Source organism: Nerophis ophidion, linkage group LG12 (genome assembly GCF_033978795.1).
Source record: "Nerophis ophidion isolate RoL-2023_Sa linkage group LG12, RoL_Noph_v1.0, whole genome shotgun sequence".
In the NCBI taxonomy this organism is placed as follows: domain Eukaryota; kingdom Metazoa; phylum Chordata; class Actinopteri; order Syngnathiformes; family Syngnathidae; genus Nerophis; species Nerophis ophidion.
In genome coordinates this window covers 24,159,629-24,183,543 of record NC_084622.1, presented here as the reverse complement: position 1 = coordinate 24,183,543, position 23,915 = coordinate 24,159,629, and the positions used below count along the sequence as shown (strand labels likewise).

The following is a 23,915-nucleotide window of genomic DNA, read 5'->3' as shown; positions in this document are numbered from 1 at the left end:
CACTAACTCTTCCAGGACGAACAATATACACCCCGTGCTACCACCCCCCCACCTCAACGCCCCAACCCCAAACCCGCTTACCTCAACCTCCTCTTGCTCTCTCAAATTCCAAGCTGCTGTTTTGAGGCATGTTAAAAAAAATAATGCACTTTGTGACTTCAATAATAAATATGGCAGTGCCGTGCTGGCCTTTTTTTCCATAACTTGAGTTGATTTATTTTGGAAAAGCTTGTTACATTGTTTAATGCTTTCAGCGGGGCATCAAAACAAAATTAGGCATAATAATGTGTTAATTCCACGACTATATATTGGAATCGGTTGATATCAGAATCTGTAATTAAGAGTTGGACAATATCGGATATCGGCAAAAAAGCCATTATCGGACATCTCTAATCAGCAGCAGTAACAAATGTTATGTTGGCATGTGTGGCTGTGAGCTGCGATTTGAGTTGCTTGAGGTTGACGTGGATAAACGCTTTTTTTTTCTGGACATAGTATGCATGTTACTTAAACACTCTTGCCTTTCATTTCAATGAGCAAAATGTAGTGCCGGTACTTGCAGTTTGACAACAACACTTTTGAATTTCCCTGGCTCCGAAAGTTCGAGCGGGGCGGTCTTGTTGTATGTCAGTCAGAAGGTGCAGTGAGAGAGCGTGAGCAGGCCACGATGTGCCAACCCAGCCAATCATCATCAGCGCATTTATCACGGCGTCATCATCCCTACCCCTTCTCTCTGCATGCAGCTGATGTGTGGCCAAAACCTCACTTTGTGCGTCATTCTTCCACACTGCAGCGACGAGCCACTTCACATTCTCAATAACGACAACGGCATTGCAACAATGGGAACAGTAAAATAATTAGAATGCACGTTACAGCAAAAAAATACAATCATTAGTAAGGCCGTTATTACCAACACGGATCCCACATGACAGATTGGACTTTAATTTTTGTTTTCTTAGTTTCTGTACCACTTCCCCGTGGTAGGAGGCCACGGGGAAGACCCAGGACACGTTGGGAAGACTATGTCTCCCGGCTGGCCTGGGAACGCCTCGGGATCCCCCGGGAAGAGCTAGACGAAGTGGCTGGGGAGAGGGAAGTCTGGGTTTCCCTGCTTAGGCTGTTGCCCCCGCGACCCGACCTCGGATAAGCGGAAGATGATGGATGGATGGATGGATAGTTTCTGTATTATTTTCTGTCCAGCGTTCTGATTTTTGTTTTGTCCCTGGTTGCCAATCAGGATGTTTTTGACAGGGCTGGATCATTTTGTTTTTTTGTTTTGTGCCCTGTGCTTCCTGTGCACTTCTGTGCTGCACTGTTTTTGTTTTGTGCCATTTAACTTCTCTGAGCCTCATAGATTTTCCATTTGCCGCCTGTTTTTGTTAGTCTTTTCCACTCACTGGTGGTCCACTCCTGCTTTGACTACATTGGTGGTTCCTGGGTTATACCTATTAAATTATCTTTTTACACATGCAGAAATGCCATAATAAGTTGTGTGTATCGAAAACCAGGGTCTTGTATTAAACAAGATTGATCTCTATGAGGACATAAATAGTAAATTGGTCTTTGTCTGTGGAGATTTTAATATTGACCTGGTCAATCCTCAAAAACACAATACTGCTATAGAATGTATTCAGTCCATGTCAGGGGCGGTATAGCTCGGTTGGTAGAGTTGCCTTGCCGGCAACGTGAGGGTTCCAGGTTCGAGCCCTGCTTCCACCATCCTAGTCACTTCCGTTGTGTTCTTGGGCAAGACAGTTTACTCACCTGCTCCCAGTGCCACACACACTGGTTTAAATGTAACTTAGATCATGGGTTTCACTATGTAAAACTGCTTTGAGTCACTAGAGAAAAGTACTATGTAAATATAATTCACTTCACATGTACACTTTATGCTTGTATCCATTTATAACAAGACTTACTCGAATAACAAAAACAAGTGCAACCCTGATTAATATTATATTCACCAATGATATAGAACAGGGGTTCTCACAAGTGCAACCCTGATTAATATTATATTCACCAATGATATAGAACAGGGGTTCTCAACCTTTTTTTTTGTGAACATTTTTTTAATTCAAGTACCCCCTAATCAGAGCAAAGCATTTTTGGTTGAAAAAAAAAGATAAAGAAGTAAAATACAGCACTATGTCATCAGTTTCTGAATTATTAAATTGTGTAATAGTGCAAAATATTGCTCATTCGTAGTGGTCTTTCTTGAACTATTTGTAAAAAAAGGTATAAAAATAACTAAAAACTTGTTGAAAAATAAACAAGTGATTTAATTATGAAAAAAGATTTCTACACATAGAAGTAATCATCATCTTAAAGTGCCCTCTTTGATAGAGATCCATCCGGATTCATGAACTTAAATCTAAACTTTTCTTCACAAAAAAATAAATCTTTAACATCAATATTTATGGAACATGTCCACAAAAAATCTAAACACTGAATATTGCATTGTTGCATTTCTTTTCACAGTTTATGAACATACATTCTGTTTAAGTATTATTCAATAAATATATTTATAAATATTTTTTTAATTCTTGCTATTTTTAGAATATTTAAAAAAAATCTCACGTACCCCTTGGCATACCTTCAAGTACTCCCAGGGGTACCCGTACCCCCATTTGAGAACCACTGGTCTAGAACAGGGGTGTTGAACTTACGGCCCGTGGGCCGGATCAGGCCCGCGAACAGGTTTTATTCGGCCCACGGAATGAGTTTGCTAAGTATAAAAATTAGCCAACATTTTTGAATGACAACAACTGCTGTTCTAAATGTGTCCACTAGATGTCGAAATATCAATTATTTGTATCTTTGTAGATTATGCTACATAGATGGCGACTTGTCAAGGCATTCCGCCCGAATGCAGCTGAGATAGGCTCCAGCATCCCCCGCGACCCCAAAAGGGACAAGCGGTAGAAAATTGATTGATGGATGTAAAAAAAAAAAAAAAACACCAGTGCACCAGTGGAGGAAAATTATCAAACTAGATAAATAAAATCCTGTAATTTGATTTTTAAAATATGTTTTTATCTTGATAGATTGAAAATTAACACCAATGAGTTGACTGATGAACATTATCACATCATTTATTCAGAAAGTATAAATAATGACAAATAAAGATAGAGTGCTATTAACCGCAACATGATAGTGTAAACAAAAAAAGAACATTATGATTTGTACATTTTCAGAATGTGCTTTTTTTATTATTTTTTATTTATTTATTTATTTATTTCTATTCTTAAATAAATATAAACAAAATGAAGTTGTCTTTATTTTTAAGTTATGGTGCCGTGATTTTACCAGTACGACCAACTTGGGAGTAGATTTTTCTCCATGTGGCCCCCGATCTAAAATTAGTTTGACACCCCTGTTCTAGAAAGTGAAATAACAGGTGGAGTTTTAATTACTGATATCTGACCATTTACCAGTCTCTACAACAATAAAGAGAGTAATCAATTCAGAAAAAGAAAACAAAACAATCGTAGTACAAAGGCTAAAACTCTCAAGTGGCTATTTCTAGACTTCCATCCATTTTCTACCGCTTGCACCTCTCGGGGTCGCGAGGTGTGCTGGAGCCTGTCTCAGCTGCATTTGGGCAAAAAGCGGGTACATCCTGGACAAGTCGCCAGCTCATCGGAATTAAGAAAAAAAATTAATCGAACAAAATTCGGATAATATTTATGTAGATGATGCAATGACATATATGATGCATTTTTTGACATTTGCATCACCTTGTATGTAAAACACTGCCCTCTAATGAATAAAGTAATCAACCATACATTAGCAGAAACGCTCTGGCTTACTAGGGGTGTTCAAAAAGCACATAAGAGAAAAAATAAACTGCACAAAAACGACTTGAGAAAGAGGACAAAACTCTATAAGAACAATATGTAAGAACAAATTAACTAGTATTATAGGATAAAATAAATTGTCGAATGGGGCTTGTTTGGAGAAGAACAAAGGTCACAAAAATACTTGGAGTGTTTCAAATAAATTAATCAAAAAAGGAAATGAAAATTTTGACATTCCAACTGAATTCTTATCAAACGATGGAACTTTGATCAATCAACCCGATGAAATTGCCAATAAGTTAAATCATGATGTCACGAATATTGGCATTAAATTGGCCAAAGAAATAGTTGATTGATTGATTGCTTGAAACTTTTATTAGTAGATTGCACAGAACAGTACATATTCCGTACAATTGACCATTAAATGGTAACACCCGAAAAAGTTTTTCAACTTGTTTAAGTCGGGGTCCACGTAAATGAATTCATGGTACAAATATATACACAAGTTAATCATCAGAGTATATGCATTGAATTATTTACATTATTTACAATCCGGGGGGCGGGATGTGGAGGGGGGAAGTTTGGTTTGGGTGATATCACCACTTCAGTCATCAACAAATGCATCATCTGAGAAATGGACATTGAAACAGTGTATGTCTGACTTCGTAGGACATATACAACAAGTAGTGGACATAGAGATGGTCTAAGCAAAATACCAACTACTGAAAAAAACTATATTTATTCAAGCCACTGATGAAAATGAAACAATTTCAGTTGTTAAAAACTGCAAAACTAAAATGTCAGCTGACTGGAATGGACCGGACATGTCAGTATTAAAATAAATTATTAAATGTTTTGTCAAACCAATCACTTACAGTTTTAATATTTCTTTACAATCGGGTGTTTTTCCAGAAGGAATGAAGACTGCAAAAGTAATTCCTATTTACAAGGCTGGAGATGAACAGGGATTTACTAATTGTTGACCCATTTCCAGTCAGTCTTTTCCAAGATTTTGGAAAAGACTATTCAATTATATAGAAAATAAAAATATACCTTGTGAACAGCACTATGGTTTAAGACCAATAAGACCACTACCTTAGCATTAGTGGACCCTATAGAAAAAATATGAAATGCTAGAGACAATAAATAATATGCTGCTGCTTTGTTCTTAGATCTCACCAAAGCTTTTGATACAGTGAATCATGAATTGCCACTCAAAAAATACAGATATAGGATTAGAGGTGTGACCTTTTCTTGGCTCCAGGCTTATCTGAAGAACAGATACCAGTACGCCCACATCAATGGCACTGATTCCCAGCTGCTGACAGTGACCTGTGGGCTTCGACAGGTGTCAGTGTTGGGTCCTTTTTTGTTCCCTATGTATATTTACGATCTTTGTTTAGTTTCAAAAACATTACATTTGATTTTATTTGCTGATGACACCAACATACTTAGTGGTGATAACAATCTAGAAGCATTAATAGATACAGTAGAAAAAAAAACTATTATTGGTAAAGAACTGGTTGGATACAAATAAGTTAACTCTCAGTTTAAACTAAAGTAAACATATAGTGTTTTGAAATTGTGCCATTGATGTTCGTAGAAAATTCGAAATGAATTAAACTGAGTGAATTAAATAACATTTCCGAGAGTACTTTTGCAAAATAGGCTCAGTTGGAAGCCCCATATAAACTATATCTTAGTAAATCTTTTGCAATAATATCTAAAGTCAAAGAACTGTTAAATGAAAAAAAATATATATATATATATATATATATATTGTATCCTGTTACCTGGTTATCCCTTACATGACCTGCGGCCTAGAAATGTCGGGAAACACTTACAAAACCAATCTTAATCCAATTAGTGTCATTTAAAAAACAGTGATCCGCATTGGGAATACAGTGGCTTACAGGGCACATACAAATAAGCGTTTCATTAAATTGAAAGCACTAAAATTGAATGTTTTGGTTGAATTTAAGACAGCACAATTATTGTATAACATTGTAGCTGAGATAGGCGCCAGCGCCCCCCGCGACCCCAAAAGGGAATAAGCGGTAGAAAATGGATGGATGGATGGATAAACAACAACAAATTACCTTTCAAAAACAAGACTGTTTTTCGAATTTCTGATAGAAAGACATGTTTAAAAAAAAAAACATGAATGAGTGTAAAGCAGCATTGTGTGCCTTTTGTTGGGATTAATGTATGGAATAATTAAAAGACTGTAAAATATTAATTCAATTGAAAATTATTTTAAACAAATCAGTTATAAAAAATATGTTCAGAATCGGTGCAAAGGACGTAAAATTAACATGTTGAAACTTTTTTGTCTGTTTTTATTTTATTTTGTGACGGTGCGTCGAGTAAAACGCCGGAGTTTGTTGTGATTCTAAGGATGCAGACGCACAAGATGGCAGAGTGAGGTAAAAAAAAAAGGCGTATTTATTAATAAACGAACAAAAAGCGAGAGCAATGGGAAAGTGCTCTGCCCTGAGAGACTGAAAAAAAACCAAAAAAAACCTGCTGAAACCCAGCAAAAAACTCACGGGTAAATGTGGAGCAGATGGTGTCCAAAAAGACCATATATTTCTTTAACCGATTTCCGAACTCTAAATGGGTGAATTTTGGCAAATTAAACGCCTTTCTATTATTTGCTCTCGGAGCGATGACGTCACAACGTGACGTCACCTAGGGAGTCGATCCGCCATTTTCTCAAACACATTATAAATATCGAGTCAAATCAGCTCTGTTATTTTCCGTTTTTTTGACTGTTTTCCATACCTTAGAGACATCATGCCTTGGTGTGTTGTCGGAGGGTGTAACAACACGACCAGGGACAGATTCAAGTTGATTTACGTAGAGTGTGCATCGATTAGCACGGCATGTTAATCGATGCTAACATGCTATTTTAGCTAGCTGTATGTACATTTGTAGCTATATTTGCATCCAGCCTTTACCTTCATCCATATTTAATGACAAACAAAGACTTACCAATCGACGGATTTAAGTTGCTCCAGTGTGACAAGATGCGAAAGTCCCGATCGTTTGGTCTGCACATTTTACCGGCGATGCTAAGGCAGACATGGCACAGAGATGTATGGATATCCTGCAGATGTATTTCCAACGATAAAGTCAAAGAAATCACAAAGGTGAGTTTTGTAGATGTTATTGACTTATGTGGTAATCAGACATATTTGGTCGCGACATGACTGCCAACTAATCGATGCTAACATGCTATTTAGGCTAGCTGTATGTACATTTGTAGCTATATGTATATCCAGCGTTTCCCTCCACCCACATTTAATGGCAAACAAACACTTACCAATCGACGGATTTAAGTTGCTCCAGTGTCAAAAGATGCGAAAGTCCTGATCGTTTGGTCTGCACATTTTGCAGGCGATGTTAAGGCAGACATGGCCGAATAGCGTCAATAGCTATTCACTCAATAGCTTCAGTTTCTTCTTCAATTTCGTTTTCGCTATCTGCCTCCATACTCCAACCATCCGTTTCAATACATGCGTAATCTGTTGAATCGCTTAAGCCGCTGAAATCCGAGTCTGAATCCGAGCTAATGTCGCTATATCTTGCTGTGCTATCAGCCATGTTTGTTTGTATTGGCATCACTGGATGATGTCGCAGGAAAATGGACTGTGGCTTCAAAGATAGTGAAAATCAGGCACTTTAAAGCCTTTTTTCGGGATATTCCAGGATGGGTAAAATTTTGAAAAAAACTTTGAAAAATAAAATAAGCCACTGGGTACTGATTTTTATTAGTTTTAACCCTTCTGAAATTGTGATAATGTTCCCTTAAAGGAGAACATTATCACAATTTCAGAAGGGTTACAACCAAGTGGCTAAGTGTTCTCCCTTAACTAGCTGTCGGGAGGCTCGTAACCCACATATTTTTCTTAAAGCATAAGAGTGAACTAAGAGACAGCTTATATCTTGAAAAACTCGTAAGCCTGAACACTCGTAAACCGAGGCACCAATGTGCATTCATCCATCCATCCATTTCCTACCGCTTATTCCCTTTGTGGTCGCGGGGGGCGCTGGTGCCTATCTCAGCTACAATCGGGCAGAAGGCGGTGTACACCCTGGACAAGTCGCTACCTCATCGCAGGGCCAATGTGCATTCATGTTGTTCTAATCTTTGACCGTGCAGCTTTAACCTATAAATAGTGAGCGTCTAAAGTTGGGAGGTGTGATTGGCTGTGTCCTCTGTGTGTACAGGTGTCAAGAAGACTGTCCTGTGAACACCTACGGCCCCCAGTGCAACCAGAAGTGTGAGTGCGAGAATGGAGCCAAGTGTCACCACATCAATGGAGCCTGCCTGTGTGAAACTGGCTTTAAAGGCTCCAATTGCAAAGAACGATTCTGCCCCTCGGGCCTCTACGGCTTCATCTGTGACAAGTACTGCCCCTGCAACGCCACCAACACTGTGAGGTAACTGAGCTGCCTCGAGATAAGGACTGGTCTTACCTCATTTTTTAGCGCCAAAGCGCCGCTGATTGTGAAGTCTGAACACCTCTCGGCCATGTCGTCCAGTTTAAATTTCCATTGTGACCTACGCTTCATTCATAATTTCTCAGCATTCATAGTTAATGCGGTGTTAATGCTCTGATTCGGGCCGCATAGAACTATGTCATCACAGAGTGAAGGAGAAAGGAGACATCTCAAATAAGCGCACACACACACACACACACACACACACACACACACACATACGGTCACACAGAAGGATGAATTTCTGACGGTGTGCTTTTGTCCCATCTTTCCTTCTCGTTATGCTGCAAGCTGCCACCCACTTTCTGGAGAGTGCACCTGCACGGCGGGATGGACAGGACTTTATTGTAATGAGACCTGCCCACCTGGCTACTTTGGGGAGGGATGCATGCTGCCGTGTAGCTGCACCAACAGAGCTGACTGCCACCCTGTCACGGGGGCCTGCATGTGTGCCCCGGGATTTATGGTGAGTACATTCGTTTCTTTATAGTTTTTTGCATTGCAAAATATTTCTTTGTGTAACCGTGCCGGCTCCTTTTACAGTATGTATAGGCCCATAGTGATACCAATGCTGTCTTAAGCTGTAATAATTTACATAGGAAAATACCAACCACTTAAGTACAAACCCTGTTTCCATATGAGTTGGGAAATTGTGTTAGATGTAAATATAAACGGAATACAATGATTTTCAAATCCTTTTCAACCCATATTCAGTTGAATGCACTACAAAGACAACATATTTGATGTTCAAAATCATAAACATTATATATTTTTTTCAAATAATAATTCACTTAGAATTTCATGGCTGCAGCACGTGCCAAAGTAGTTGGGAAAGGGCATGTTCACCACTGTGTCACATCACCTTTTCTTTTAACAACACTCAATAAACGTTTGGGAACTGAGGAAACTAATTGTTGAAGCTTTGAAAGTGGAATTATTTCCCATTCTTGTTTTATGTAGAGCTTCAGTCGTTCAACGGTCCAGGGTCTCCGCTGTGGTATTTTAATCTTCATTATGGGCCACACATTTTCCATGGGAGACGGGTCTGGACTGCAGGCGGGCCAGGAAAGTACCCACACTCTTTTTTTACGAAGCCACGCTGTTGTAACATTTGTCTTGCTGAAATAAGCAGGAGCGTCCATGATAATGTTGCTTGGATGACAACATATGTTGCTCCAAAACCTGTATGGACCTTTCAGCATTAATGGTGCCTTCACAGATGTGTAAGTTACCCATGCCTTGGGCACTAATGCACCCCCATACCATCACAGATGCTGGCTTTTGAACTTTGCGCCTATAACAATCCGAATGGTTATTTTCCTCTTTGTTTTGGAGGACACCACGTCCTCTGTTTCCAAATATAATTTGGAAATGTGGACTCGTCAGACCACAGAACACCTTTCCACTTTGCATCAGTCCATCTTAGGTGAGCTCGGTCCCAGCCAAGCCGGCGGCGTTTCAGGATATTGTTGATAAATGGGTTTGGCTTTGCATAGTAGAGCTTTAACTTGCACTTACAGATGTAGCGACCAACTGTAGTTACTGACAGTGGTTTTATGAAGTGTTCCTGAGCCCATATAGTGATATCCTTTACACAGTGATGTCGGTTTTTGATGCAGTACCGCCTGAGGGATCAAAAGTCCGTAATATCATCGCTTACGTGCAGTGATTCTCCGAACTTTTTGATGATTTTACGGACCGTAGATGGTAAAATCCCTAAATTCCTTGCAATAGCTCGTTCAGAAATGTTGTTCTAAAACTGTTCGACAATTTGCTTACAAAGTGGTGACCCTCACCCCATCCTTGTTTGTGAATTATTTAGCATTTCATGGAAGCTGCTTTTATACCCAATCATGGCACCCACCTGTTCCCAATTAGCCTGCACACCTGTGGGATGTTCCATATAAGTGTTTGATGAGCATTCCTCAACTTGATCAGTATTTATTGCCACCTTTCCCAACTTCTTTGTCACGTGTTGCTGGCATCAAATTGTAAAGTTAATGATTATTTGCAAAAAAAAATCAAATTCGTTGTCTTAGTAGCATATTCAACTGAATATTGGTTGAAAATTATTTGCAAATCATTGTAGTCCGTTTATATTTACATCTAACAATTTCCCAACTCATATGGAAACGGGGTTTGTAGTTTACATGTAATTTTTTTTTCATTTTCAACAAAAAAATATATTAACATATATATTGCAAAAACGGCATTGTGAGTATGATGCAGATGTATGCACTGTTAAAAAAAATAAATCACTGCTCCGACTTCAATATAAAATATATGTAAAAAAATCACTGAATACAAAACCCAAAACCAGTTGTGTAAATTGTAAATAAAAACAGAATACACTTATTTGAAAATCATTTTCAACTTATATTCAATTGAATAGACTGCAAAGACAAGATACTTAACGTTCGAACTGGAAAACGTTATTTTTTGCAAATACTAGCTCATTTGGAATTTGATGCCCGCAACATGTTTTAAAAAAGCTAGCACAAGTGTCAAAAAAGACTGAGAAAGTTGAGGAATGCGCATCAAACACTTATTTGCAACATCCCACAGGTGAACGGGCTCATTGGGAACAGATAGGTTCCATGATTGGGTATAAAAGCAGCTTCCATGAAACGCTCAGTCATTCACAAACAAGGATGGGGCGAGGGTCACCAATTTGTGAACAAATGCATGAGCAAATTCTTTTGGAAACTGTGGACATCGTGTCCTCCGGAACCATCCGGATTGTTATAGGTTCAAAGTTCAAAAGCCAGCATCTGTGATGATATGGAGGTGTATTAGTGCCCAAGGCATGGGTAACTTACACATCTGTGAAAGCACCACTAATGCTGAAAGTTAAATGATAAATAAATAAATGGGTTGTACTTGTATAGCGCTTTTCTACCTTCAAGGTACTCAAAGCGCTTTGACATTACTTCCACATTTACCCATTCACACACACATTCACACACTGATGGAGGGAGCTGCCATGCAAGGCGCCAACCAGCACCCATCAGGAGCAAGGGTGAAGTGTCTTGCTCATGACACAACGGACGTGACGAGGTTGGTACTAGGTGGGATTTGAACCAGGGACCCCTGGGTTGCGCACGGCCACTCTTCCACTGCGCCACGCCGTCCCATACATACAGGTTTTGGAGCAACATATGTTGCCATCCAAGCAACATTATCATGGATGCCCGTGCTTATTTCAGCAAGACAATGCCAAGCCATGTGTTACAACAGCATGTGTTAAAAGAGTGTGGGTACTACACTGGCCTACCAGTAGTCCAGACCTGGCTCTCATTGAAAATGTGTGGCACATTATGAAGCCTAAAATACGACAACGGAGACTGTTGAACAACTTAAGCTGTACATCAAGCAAGAATGGGAAAGAATTCCACCTGAAAAGTTTAAAAATCTGGTCTCCTCAGTTCCCAAACGTTTACTGAGTGTTTTTAAAAGGAAAGGCCATGTAACACAGTGGTAGAAATGCCCTTGTGCCAACCTTTTTTGCAATGTGTTGTTGCCCTTAAATTCAAAGTTAATGATTATTAATTAAGTTTCTCAGTTCGAACATTAAATATCTTGTATTTGTAGTCCATTCAATTGAATATACATTGAAAAAGATTTGTAAATCATTGAATTCTGTTTTTATTTGCGAAATACACAACGTGCCACCTTCACTGGTTTTGGGTTTTGTAGAATGGAGCCATTTAAGACCACTTGTTTATACCAAGTATATGTCTAAAAAGTCATATATGCACAGCATCTGTTGTTAATGCTCCATTTCAGTCCTGTAGGGAGAGTAATGCCTTCAATGCAGTGGTTGGCTTCTATTAATTGGAAGAGCAAAAGCTATATCTTTTTTTTAGATCTGCACCAAAATGTACCCATATAAGGGCCTTCCTTAGAGTTTCATGGAAATTAATCATGTAATATAAGAGTTATGCTGGTATATTACCTAAATGCCGTTGCGGAACAAAACATCCTCTGTATGGGCTTTGTGCTTAAAGCGTGTAGTAGCTACTGTTTTACGAAATAACATGTTTTATATGATTGCGTAAGGCAGTCTTTTCCTAAATAGTGTGGAGCGCTGGGGGCAGTTTGATGCCAGGAGGGACGCGTCTGACCCTGGGAAACATACGTTATCAGTATCATGTAGAATCATACATCAAACCCCACTTGTAGCCATTGTAGCCATTTACCCTGACTTTCTCATTTTGATTAAGAAAAAATATGTATATATTGTGCTCCTGAGTTATGGTTGCTGATTAATTTGAATGTATTTTATAAAATAATTCAATATCAAATAGTTGAAGTCGATCAAAAAAATTTTATAATTTAAATAAATATGTATTTTTTTAAATTTCCGACAAATTGATGCACTTTCAACGGGTCATATCATGATTTTTTTTCTACATTTAAAACACTTCCTTGTGGTCTACATAACAGTTATGTGGTGGTTCTTTGGTCAAAATGTTGCATATACTATGTTTTACAGACCAGACTTGCGCACAGCACTTTGGGTAAATCTCTACCGTATATAGAGACGCTTGCAAAAATATAGAGACAGCAGCAGCCAAATTAGGAGCCTGTGTAACCCATTTGCTTAGTTACTACTAAAAGCGAAGTTATCTAGTATGTTTACTGTTACTGAATGACAACATTGGTCTTTGATTGCAATAAGAAATGTATGTTTAATGTATCATAGGATTTTCTGTTTAGATAAAGCCAATCATTTAATTGTTTGTGGTACCCTTTATTCTGAAAAGTATCAAAGTATTGAAATACATTTTGGTACCTACTTTTAGCACGCCAAAGGTGCACTTTAAGTGGTTCCCGTGTGACGCGCCGCCACAAAAAAAATGCATGTTTTTTCATAAAGGAGATGAATTGTTAATATACAAGCACCATTTCATCATCATCATCATCCAGGAGCTAAAAGGTCTTAAAATAATAATGCTGCTGAATAGACGATATGTCTAATATTTGTATTTCTGACAGTCCAAATATGTTGACATGCGCACATATTAAGGAATAAGCCTCCGTTCTCACTCATACCAAAATTACAATTTCCACGTACCTTCCAGACGTGCTAAATATTGACGCAAAACAGTTTCGTCCTTGATGAATCACATTGCAAGCGCTAAATGATGAAATTTGCACCTCCTTCTCCTATTATATTTGACGTTTTATATAATCAGCGTGTATTCTGTATGTACACGAAGACAAACGCAAACCTTGAGTAGGTCAGGCCCTAGCCTTTGTTTAACGATCATCACGTGTGTCTTCTTTGATCCATCACACCCGTGTTGTCCTTCATACCGGGAGGAGAGGACAGGCCAGGAGGATAATTGCGCTGAAGTAAACCACAATTATGTCGGTTTTCTACTAATTATCTATAAACCTTATGGGAACAGGCCGGTCCTTCATGTTCTGTCACTATTTACATCTCATGCTACCATTATTTGTGATGTTAATTTCATGTTAGACCAGTGTTTTTCAACCACTGTGCTGCGGCACACTAGTGTGCCGTGAGATACAGTCTGGTGTGCCGTGGGAGATTATCTATTTTCACCCATTTGGTTTAAAAAATATTTTTTGCAAAATAATTATAGTCTGCAAATGATGTGTTGTTGTTGAGTGTCGGTGCTGTCTAGAACTCGGCAGAGTAACCGTGTAATACTCTTCCGTTACAGTAGGTGGCAGCTGGTAGCGATTTGCTTTGTAGATGTCGGAAACAGTGGGAGGCAGGGTGCAGGTAAAAAGGTGTCTAATGCTTGAACCAAAAATAAACAAAAGGTGATTGCCCTTAAGAAAAGGCATTGAAGCTCAGGGAAGGCTATGCAGAACGAAACTAAAACTTAACTGGCTACAAAGTAAACAAAAAAAGAATACTGGACAACAGCAAAGACTTACTCCGGAGCAAAGACGGCATCCACAAAGTACGTCCGAACATGACGTGACAATCAACAATGTCCCCACAAAGAAGGATAGCAACAACTTCAATATTTTTGATTGCTAAAACAAAGCAGATGCTCCAGGAAAAAGCCACAAAAATAGGAACGCAAGACAAGTAGTAAAACACTACACACAGGAAAACAGCAAAAAAGTCCAAAAGTGGGATGTGACAGATGGTGACAGTACACCTACTTTGAGACAAGAGCTATATTGATGCATGCTTGGTTATGCTTTAAAGTCATATCCAACAATTGCGACAACAACTTTTTACCTTCAACTGAGTTTTATTTTGTAATAATTTCTGCTGGTGGTGTGCCTCCGTATTTTTTTCAATGAAAAAAATGTGCCTTACCTCGAAAAAGGTTGAAAAACACTGTGTTAGACAACAAACACATGAAGATGGAGAGGCTCAACTCAATGGTGGGAAAACCAATCCATTATTCTCAATCTTTAAAAGGACTAAATACATCAAATTACATTTGTATATGATACCATCCCATTTAGGCAGGATCGCTGATGTAATAATGGAGAGTTGACTTCTAATTATGTCCATAAAGATGATTAACTGTTTTGCCCTTGCTCATTTAAGTCATAAATAAGGAAACGGCAATAGAAACGGAAAAGGAGAATATCTGATTTAAATGTTCATAGTCATAAATATATGTCATCACTTTATTATCCCCTTATTGATGAGCTTTTGTCCACCAAAAGAACTCTCTCTGATTTTACCTCATGCATTATTGTGCTGTGGGCTCCAACAATATATGGTTTTCACTTTGTGCAGCCACATTGTCGCGGTGAACAACTCTCTAATTATTTGTACAACCTCAGTCGTGTGTTTCTGGTCTTGCAATCTGAAGTCACAGAGCCACCGAGACGGGGGGTAGCACATCGCACCCAATGTAACATTTCAGTGGAAATTGCCTTTGTCTTCAAGCGAGGGGGGGCCTCTGTGGCGAATTGTGCCATGGAGCGAGGCCGCAGACTGTGTCTTAATTTGCTCCACCTGTTCCTGCATGGCGTGGAGGTCTGCCAGATCCATTAAACAGACCTTGAGGGCAGGAGCCGGGATGGGAACAGACGCACTACATATGGAGGATTGGTGTGTGCGTCTCGAAAGACGACTAGAACACTAATGCAGTTTTTTTTTTGAGAGAGAGAGAGAATTTTGACAGAAATGCCACATAACACAGAAGCTCTGCTAGACACCATGATATGCCACCTGTTAGCGTGTAACCTTTTGTCATTTGGGGCCTATCATAATCACACAGGGTGCTTTTAAAATGTGCTTGATGATGGCGTTGCAGCCATGATTGCCAGTGAAATCACTTCCCCGGCATACTACCGACTGGCTTAAGCCTCCCTGCTGCATTTTGCCTTTAAAGACCCATCAGGTGGCAAAACAAGCAAAGTGTGAGAGCAGACCGAGCTCCTGTACGCTTGATTTAGCCCTGGTAATTGGACATGCAATATTTTTTGGGACTGGAACAAAGTGATTACACGTTACTGATTACAGCAGAGCCACCACCAGCATGACATGTGTAGTCACATAACAATATCTGCACTGTTTATCTATATTCTGTTGACACTGCTGAATGAGAATGATGTGTGCATTAACAAATCTGCGACTGATTCCAGTCTGCCTTGGTCGGTGGCAAAAATAAAAGACTTTTCCGTCTCTGAGGGCGTTCCAACCTCATCAAAAGGTTCAGGGGTTCACTGTATGTCGTGTCGCATGAATTTTAAAGTGCACTCATTCGTCGAGCTGTTAGATGAGGCGTTAAGGGGCGAAGCTGATTGGTAATTATCAGCGTCATTTGCATCCAATCTTAAGGAGTACCAGGCGGATTGATGTTGTGTCATCTGGTGGAATTCTGGAGTCAAGGGCAAGGGCGACTGGGTGGCTGGGTCATTGCGCGAGGCTTGTGGAGGGGCAGACTGACAGCCTGTGTTTTAATAATGAGTCTCCACATGCAAACTTTTATGCTTCTGCGACTCAAAAGGAATATGAATCAGACGTTTAATGAGGGAACCGCCGTTCCTCTCTTGAGAGCGGACTAAGCACGGGTCCGTGTTCTGTGAGGACGGAAGCAGCAGCAGCAAAATCCACGTGGCCACATTTGTGGCCCTTTGACATTTTATATTTTAGAGGCAGCTTGACCGCTCCGACTCCTCCCCGAACCTCACAAACACAACGGAACTGCTTTTGTTGGCAGTCTTGAAGCCGTCATTTGCAGTGGAACAAAGGTTTATTGCTGGCGATTGATCAAAATTTCATCGGCAGACGAAGGCTTTAATGTGTCGCGCCAGGGGGAGGAGAGACGTTTTGAAATGTGCCTTCCGCCCTTGGTGTCCGCTCGCTCCTGCCATGTGTTTAAGCTGAGTTCAAAATGATAATGAGAGCAGTGAGCGGCCAGCGGTACCACAGCGGTCGAGCCAACGATTCCAGTGGGGCCCTAATTGGAACTCTAAATTATTGTGTCACCTGTCACTCAAGGCTGGGTTTGCAAAGGGAGGAGGTTTGTGAGAATTCTTAAGATCTGCAGCTTATGAGAAAGGATGAGACCGGTGTGCAGTTAGTACTCTGCCTTTTGAGCTGAGAAATTCAAATAACAGCAGGTTATAGAGGACAAGGTGGGAAATACACCGTGTCCTTTACCAGACGTAATGATAAGGGGCTTAAAGGCTGCACCAATGGGGTTACCAGCTTCCCATTGGTGTTGTTATTAATAAGAGATTTGGAGTCCCTGATGTCCTGCACATCTCACTGGCCACCCAATGATTCCATTAAACCCTCCCTTTCCTCTCCAGTTTTAGCCAAAACATTTTCATCAAGGCGAGGAAGTGGAACATTCTAAGCAACCTGCAATGCACAGTATGAGCACAAACGTCTACCCGGCCTTTGCTCATGAACCCATCCACACAATATAAGTTATAATTAGGGGGCAAGGACATTCCCCCTTGAAAGCATCAGTGTTCCCTGGGAGCCCCGGTCTCCAAGGTAACTGAATCCCATGAATGCTGTTACAGTTATACTAGCTATTATACATAAAATCACCTAATTAAAACTGGCAAAAACTGCCACCATCAAATAATACACAATTAAAATAAGTTGACACAAAATACAAACATTTGCACAAACTCCATGGCACCAATACGATGCCTCACAAGGACTTTGATGATCCATCCATTTTGTAATACTTATCCCTCTCGGGGTCACGCGGGGGGTGCTGCAGCGTATCTCAGCTGCATTCGGGCGGAAGGCGCAGTACACACTGGACAAGTCGCCACCTCATCGCAGGGCCAACACAGATAGATAGACAACATTCCCACTCACATTCACACACTAATTTAGTGTTGCCAATCAACCTATCACCAGGTGCATGTCTTTGGAGGTGGGAGGAAGCCGGAGTACGCGGAGGGAACCCCTGCAGTCACGGGGTGAACATGCTAACAGTGCAATGAAATGTGACCAATAACTATTTTAATAAGGGATGGGCCGATTGGATCGGTTCGCACCCGAGTGTGAAACGACTGGGATGAGAATCAGCACCTCCAAGTCCGAGTCCATGGTTCTTGCCCGGGAAAGGGTGTGGTGACATCTCCAGATTGGGGAGGAGATCTTGTCCCAAGTGGAGAAGGAGTTTTGTTCTCGAATGAGGAAAGAGTGGATCGTGAAATCGACTGGCGGATTGGTGTGGCGTCTTCAGTATTGCGGACGCTGTATCGATCCATTGTGGTGAAGAAGGAGCTGAGCCGGAAGCCAAAGCTCTCAATTTACCGGTCGATCTACGTTCCCATCCTCACGTATGGTAATGAGCTTTGGGTCATGACCTAAAGCAGTGGTCCCCAACCACTTTTATTAAAAAAAAAAAAATTATTTATAATTTTTTTTCTTTTTATTAAATCAACATTAAAAACACAATATACACTTACAATTAGTCCACCAACCACAAAAACCTCCCTTTTTCATGACAAAAACGTCCCTTTTTCATGACAAAGAAAAAAAAGAAAAGAAAAAAAAGAACCCCCTCTGGAACGTCTGGTCTTCTCTGCTTAGGCTGCTGCCCCCGCGACCCGACCTCGCATAAGCGAAAGAAAATAGATGGATGGATGGGCCGATCGATCAGCCACCAATCAGTCTTGGCCGATATGAATGAACAAGTATATGAACACAACTGCCTATTTATGCCTTTTGATGGCAATCACAAACGCCGATCCCCTCTGCCTAATGTTGTATTTATTTGGAGTCCCCTGGTTGACTACCTAACAGCTAATTGTGTATCTGCATCTCCCTTAAGTTTGTAATAAATACCTCCGTTACACAAATAAACTGCATTTCTTAGTATCTGAAGTATCATAATGAAGTATTTATTTCGTTTTCATGTCAACATTTAAAAGAGTAATTAGGGTCGTGGGGTATGCCGGTATTAGTATAGTACCGTGATACTAATGAATCATTTTTGGTACTATACCGTCTGTGAAACGTACCAATTCCGCACCCCCGCACCCGCGTCGAAGTCACGTCGTGTCATTGCTTGTTTTACGAGGAGAGGAGCATGTTCGGTACCACACAAACACAGAGTACTGACAAGCAAACACAGTGTGTAGACATAAAAGGGAGAACGGACGCAATTTTGGCTTAAAAACTAACGATAAAGGTGAAGTTATAACACTGAAACGCCCTCAGGAACAGGTGCTTTAAGACATGGCTAGCTAGTTAGCGGCTAAAGTCCAGCTGCAGTCTGCAGTGTTTTAGCTACTTCTAAATCACATATCTTTGTCTTTATGGCGACAAATAAAGTAAGTTTCTTACAAGTATCATCCCTTCAGAACGAGAAATAGCTAAACATACTTCACTACACACGGCAGCTCACCGGCTTCAAAATTTTCAACTTTACAGGTGATCTGTTCATGCAGAATCAAACTCTGTAGTTTCTTCTGGTATTTTTCTATATCTGTGATTTATACATGGTCACACACTCTTCCGATTACCAGTCATGACACATTCCCTGCCTCCCAGACGAGCAGAAATTGCTAAAAAAAAATAATAAATAAAAATAAAATAAAAATGAACCTTTCCCTTAAAGGCCTACTGAAACCCAATACTACCCACCACGCAGTCTGATAGTTTATATATCAATGATGAAATATTAACATTGCAACACATGCCAAAACGGCTTTTTTAGTTTACTAAATTGCAGTTTTAAATTTCCCGAGAGTTTCTTGTTGAAAACGTCGCGTAATGATGAAGTATGCGCAAGACGTCACGGGCTGTTAGGAATATGAGTGCTGCACACACACACAGCTAAAAGTCGTCTGCTTTAACGGCATAATTATACAGTATTGTGGACATCTGTGTTGCTGAATCTTTTGCAATTTGTTCAATTAATATTGGAGAAGTCACAGTATAAAGATGGAGTTGGGAAGCTTTAGCCTTTAGCCACACAAACACACGGTGATTCCTTGTTTAAAATTCGTGGAGGTGAAACTTTCCTATGGATCAGAGAGCGGTCAAGCCAACATGGATCCCTACCGAATGTAAAACAGCAGGTTTCGGTGGGAAAATTGTGGTTAAAAAGTCAATTCTTACCGGAGAAAAGTTGAGCTTGTGCCGTCCATAGCTACAGTCGACTCCCCTGAAACACTGCGTGTCAAGACACCCGTGGAGACACCCTTCCGACTATCAGGTAATATTGAACTCACTAAAACACTAGCAACACAATAGAAAGATAAGGGATTTCCCAGAATTAACCTAGTAAATGTGTCTAAAAACATCGGAATCTGTCCCAATGCAATCGCGTTTTTTTCTTTATTCAACTTTTTTTTTTTTGTAGTCCGTCGCTATCAATATCCTCAAACACGAATCTTTCATCCTCGCTCAAATTAATGGGGAAATTGTCGTTTTCTCGGTCCGAATAGCATTTTTTGTTGGAGGCTCCCATTAAAATCAATGTGAATATGTGATGAGCCATCACACGGGTGACGTCATCTTCTGCGACTTCCGGTAGAGGCAGGGCATTTCTCTTAAGAGCGAAAGTTGCAAACTTTATCGTGGATGTTCTCTACTAAATCCTTTCAGCAAAAATATGGCAATATTGCGAAATGATCAAGTATGACACAAAGAATGGACCTGCTATCCCCGTTTAAATAAGAAAATCTCATTTCAGTAGGCCTTTAAGCCAGTGTGGCTAAGTTCTAGCAAAAAAAAAAAAAATCAGGAGAGAGCTTATGAGGGTTGCCAACCCCTGGTTTAGTTACAGAAAAATACATTGTCCTCTCCAGCCCGCTACTCGGCATGCACATTTGTCATCTCATTTATTTATATTTGTCAGCCAGATGTAGAGAATATTTTTGTTGCCATGCGTCTCGTCCCTCCTCTCTTTGACTCGACTTTACAATCCTACCCACTTAGGGTGAAGACTGTGCCACGGAGTGTCCTCCTGGTTTCTATGGACCAAGCTGCATGTCCACCTGCTCCTGCCACAACCATGCCTCCTGCTCACCTTTCGATGGATCTTGCACCTGCAAGGAAGGTATACCATGACTTTGGCCTATCACATACTTACTATGTATTTGTTGGTATAAACTCACTCCTCCACTCCTGAACCGCTGCACTCAAAATGGTGAAAATCGGTCCAAACATGCACCTCTATTGTGTTCCCTGTGCTATTTTTTTGGGACATTCAGTATTAACCATATAGTTGCGCTGTTATTAAACTGCAAAGTTTGACTGCATGATCCATATGATTGAAAAATGAAATTTCTCACACAACTTACAGGAGAAGTGCACTTTTTTTGGAGTGTTGCCTATCGTTCACAATCATTATGAAAGACATTATGATAGATGTTATTCATTAAAAATGTTTTGCATTCTAAATAATAAATAAATGCGATCAAAAGTTTGCTTACAAAGGAGCATATTAGAGCACGCAATGCCGCCCACAAAGCCCTTAAAGATGATATTTGTCCACTACCTGACCGCTTCCATGTTTGCTACCTTTCTTTGTTTGAAGTCAATATTTTCTGCTGGATCTACTTTTTTTTTTTGCTGCAGCTGTTTCATGTACTGTAATATTGTACATTGTAATTGGTATGGTATGGTATGGGTTGTACTTGTATAGCGCCTTTCTACCCCTTTTTTTAAGGAGCCCAAAGCGCTTTGACGGTATTTCCACATTCGCCCATTCACACACACATTCACACACTGATGGCGGGAGCTGCCATGCAAGGCGCTCACCAGGACCCATCAGGAGCAAGGGTGAAGTGTTTTTTTTGCCCAAGGACACAACAGACATGACTAAGATGGTAGAAGGTGGGGATTGAACAACCCTCAGATTACTGGCACATCCACTCTATCAACTTTGCCACGCCGTCCCCCTCAATTAAAAGAATATGAAAATAATGCATATTTTCTTAAAAGTTCCCTAGTATTTCATTCAATAATGTACATTTGAAACCTTTCCAATACATAATAAAATAATTTCCCCTGATTTTTCAGTGAAAATCCACAATTTTTAAATATGTTTTAATTTTAAATGTTTAATTTAATAAAGCATTTTTGTCTGATTTTACCCCAAAATGTATTGATAAAATAAAATATTTTACCTGATTAGGTGCAGTAAATAATGTATTTCTCCCTACAAATATTCCATTAATTAAAAGCACATGTTGTCAAAACTCCGAAAATCACACATATTTCTTAAATTTTAATACACAATATATTTTTTTATTTTCCAATAAACAATGCATTTTTTTGCTCAAACGTAAGTTCTAAATTATTTCCATTATTTATTAATAAAACCTTAAAAAGCTTGTGTCCTTAGTTCCCAACATTTAAAGTTAATGTTTTTTATAATTGTGTCATATTTTCAATTACCGTATTTTTCGGAGTATAAGTCGCACCTGCCGAAAATACATAATAAAGAAGGGAACAAACATATATAAGTCGCACTGGAGTATAAGTGGCATTTTTTGGGGAAATGTATTTGATAAAACCAAACACCAAGAATAGACATTTGAAAGGCAATTTAAAATAAATAATGAATAGTGAACAACAGGCTGAATAAGTGTACGTTATATGAGGCATAAATAACCAACTGAGAAGAACCTGGTATGTTAACGTAACATATTATGGTAAGAGTCATTCAAAAAACTATAACATATAGAAAATGCTTTACCTTTACCAAACAATCTGTCACACCTAATTGCTAAATCCCATGAAATCTTATACGTCTAGTCTCTTACGTGAATGAGCTAAATAATATTATTTGATATATTACGGAAACGTGTTAATAATTTCACACATAAGTCGCTCCTGAGTATAAGTCGCACCCCCTGCCAAACTATGAAAAAAACTGCGATTTATAGTCCGAAAAATACGGTATTCGGTTTTCAAAATTTTTCTTGAGTTTTGGTATTTTTTTTCCAATTAAAAAGATTTCTAAACAAAGCACATTTTTCTCTAATGTTCACGTATTTTTTCATTAAATAATGTAATTGAATTTCGTAAATATTTCCCTAATTTACTAATACAAATTTATAATTTTCGCCTCAAATTTCCAGAATTATTCAGTCAGTAATACGTGAAGCATTTATTTAAATAAAAATTTACCCAGATATTTTTATTTAATAAAATACATTATTTTGTCAAATGCTTCCCTTTATCAAATGCTTTGTTATTAAATTTCGGGCAAGTTTTGCTAAAAAAAAAAAATTTTTTAACAAAGCATTCTTTTTATACGAATTCGGACAAATCTTTCAGTGAGCAACCATTTTTCTTACATTTAAAAAAATATATATAATGGACAAATACACATAAAAACGGTTTTCTCTAAAGGTCTAATGCAGGGTTGTCCAAAGTGCGGCCATTTGCAGCCCGCACATTTTGTAATTTTGTAATTTTTTAACGGCGCCACGTTGAGATGTTTTATATATTGTATACAACATATAGAAAATATAAAATATCAGTATATAGTATATACTGTATATATAATATGTAAATATTACATATGTTATATGTACACAAATGGGATAAATGGCGGCGCGCATGGACCAGGCTCTCCCCTTAGGTGCATTGTTTTTATTGTTTTTATATATAGTTTATTACTAGTCCAGTCAGCAACTTGCTGGGCAAAGGTTATGTACAGCCAAAACGATTTGTTGGGGCTTTGATTGAGGTCTGAGCAGGTTATTTCAGTGGATTTTACAAGCCGACACAACATCCCGGAGGAGCTAGCACGTAGCCCTGGAGCTCCATGGCTACCGTGCCCGGCAAGGCGGAGGCGAAGACGCCGTGGCCGAAGGGGCGGCGTATTAGCCAGACTAAAAATGAACCCAAACAGATCGGCGATACCAAGTCTATTACTGGCTAATGTGAGATCGGTCGCTCCTCATGGTAAAGAGGAGAAGATGGTCGAGGTGAGACTCCGTGTAGCACAAAACACTGTGATGGACAGCTGCGCCCTATTGATTACAGAAACCTGGCTAACGTCCTCAATCCCAGATGCTAGCATGGAGCTAACCGGTCACACAGCACACAGATAGGACAGAAACACAGAGTCTACCGGCAAGCGGCGTGGGGGTGGATTGCTAACCTACCTAAACAACAACTGGACTTCAGATTTAAAGGTAGTTAACAGCTGCTGTTCCCAAGAT

At 39.5% G+C, this 23,915-nt stretch overlaps 1 protein-coding gene across 3 annotated transcripts in view; it reads left to right on the top strand.

The window, feature by feature from the left end:
- Positions 1-23,915, top strand: part of megf11 (multiple EGF-like-domains 11) — a 510,687-nt gene that overhangs the window by 375,872 nt on the left and 110,900 nt on the right. For all 3 annotated transcript variants that reach the window (XM_061917129.1, XM_061917127.1, XM_061917128.1), the window contains 3 exons: positions 8,031-8,243; positions 8,595-8,769; positions 20,674-20,794. In XM_061917129.1, coding sequence (XP_061773113.1) covers positions 8,031-8,243; positions 8,595-8,769; positions 20,674-20,794 — 509 coding nt within the window. The remainder of the gene's footprint in view (positions 1-8,030; positions 8,244-8,594; positions 8,770-20,673; positions 20,795-23,915) is intronic.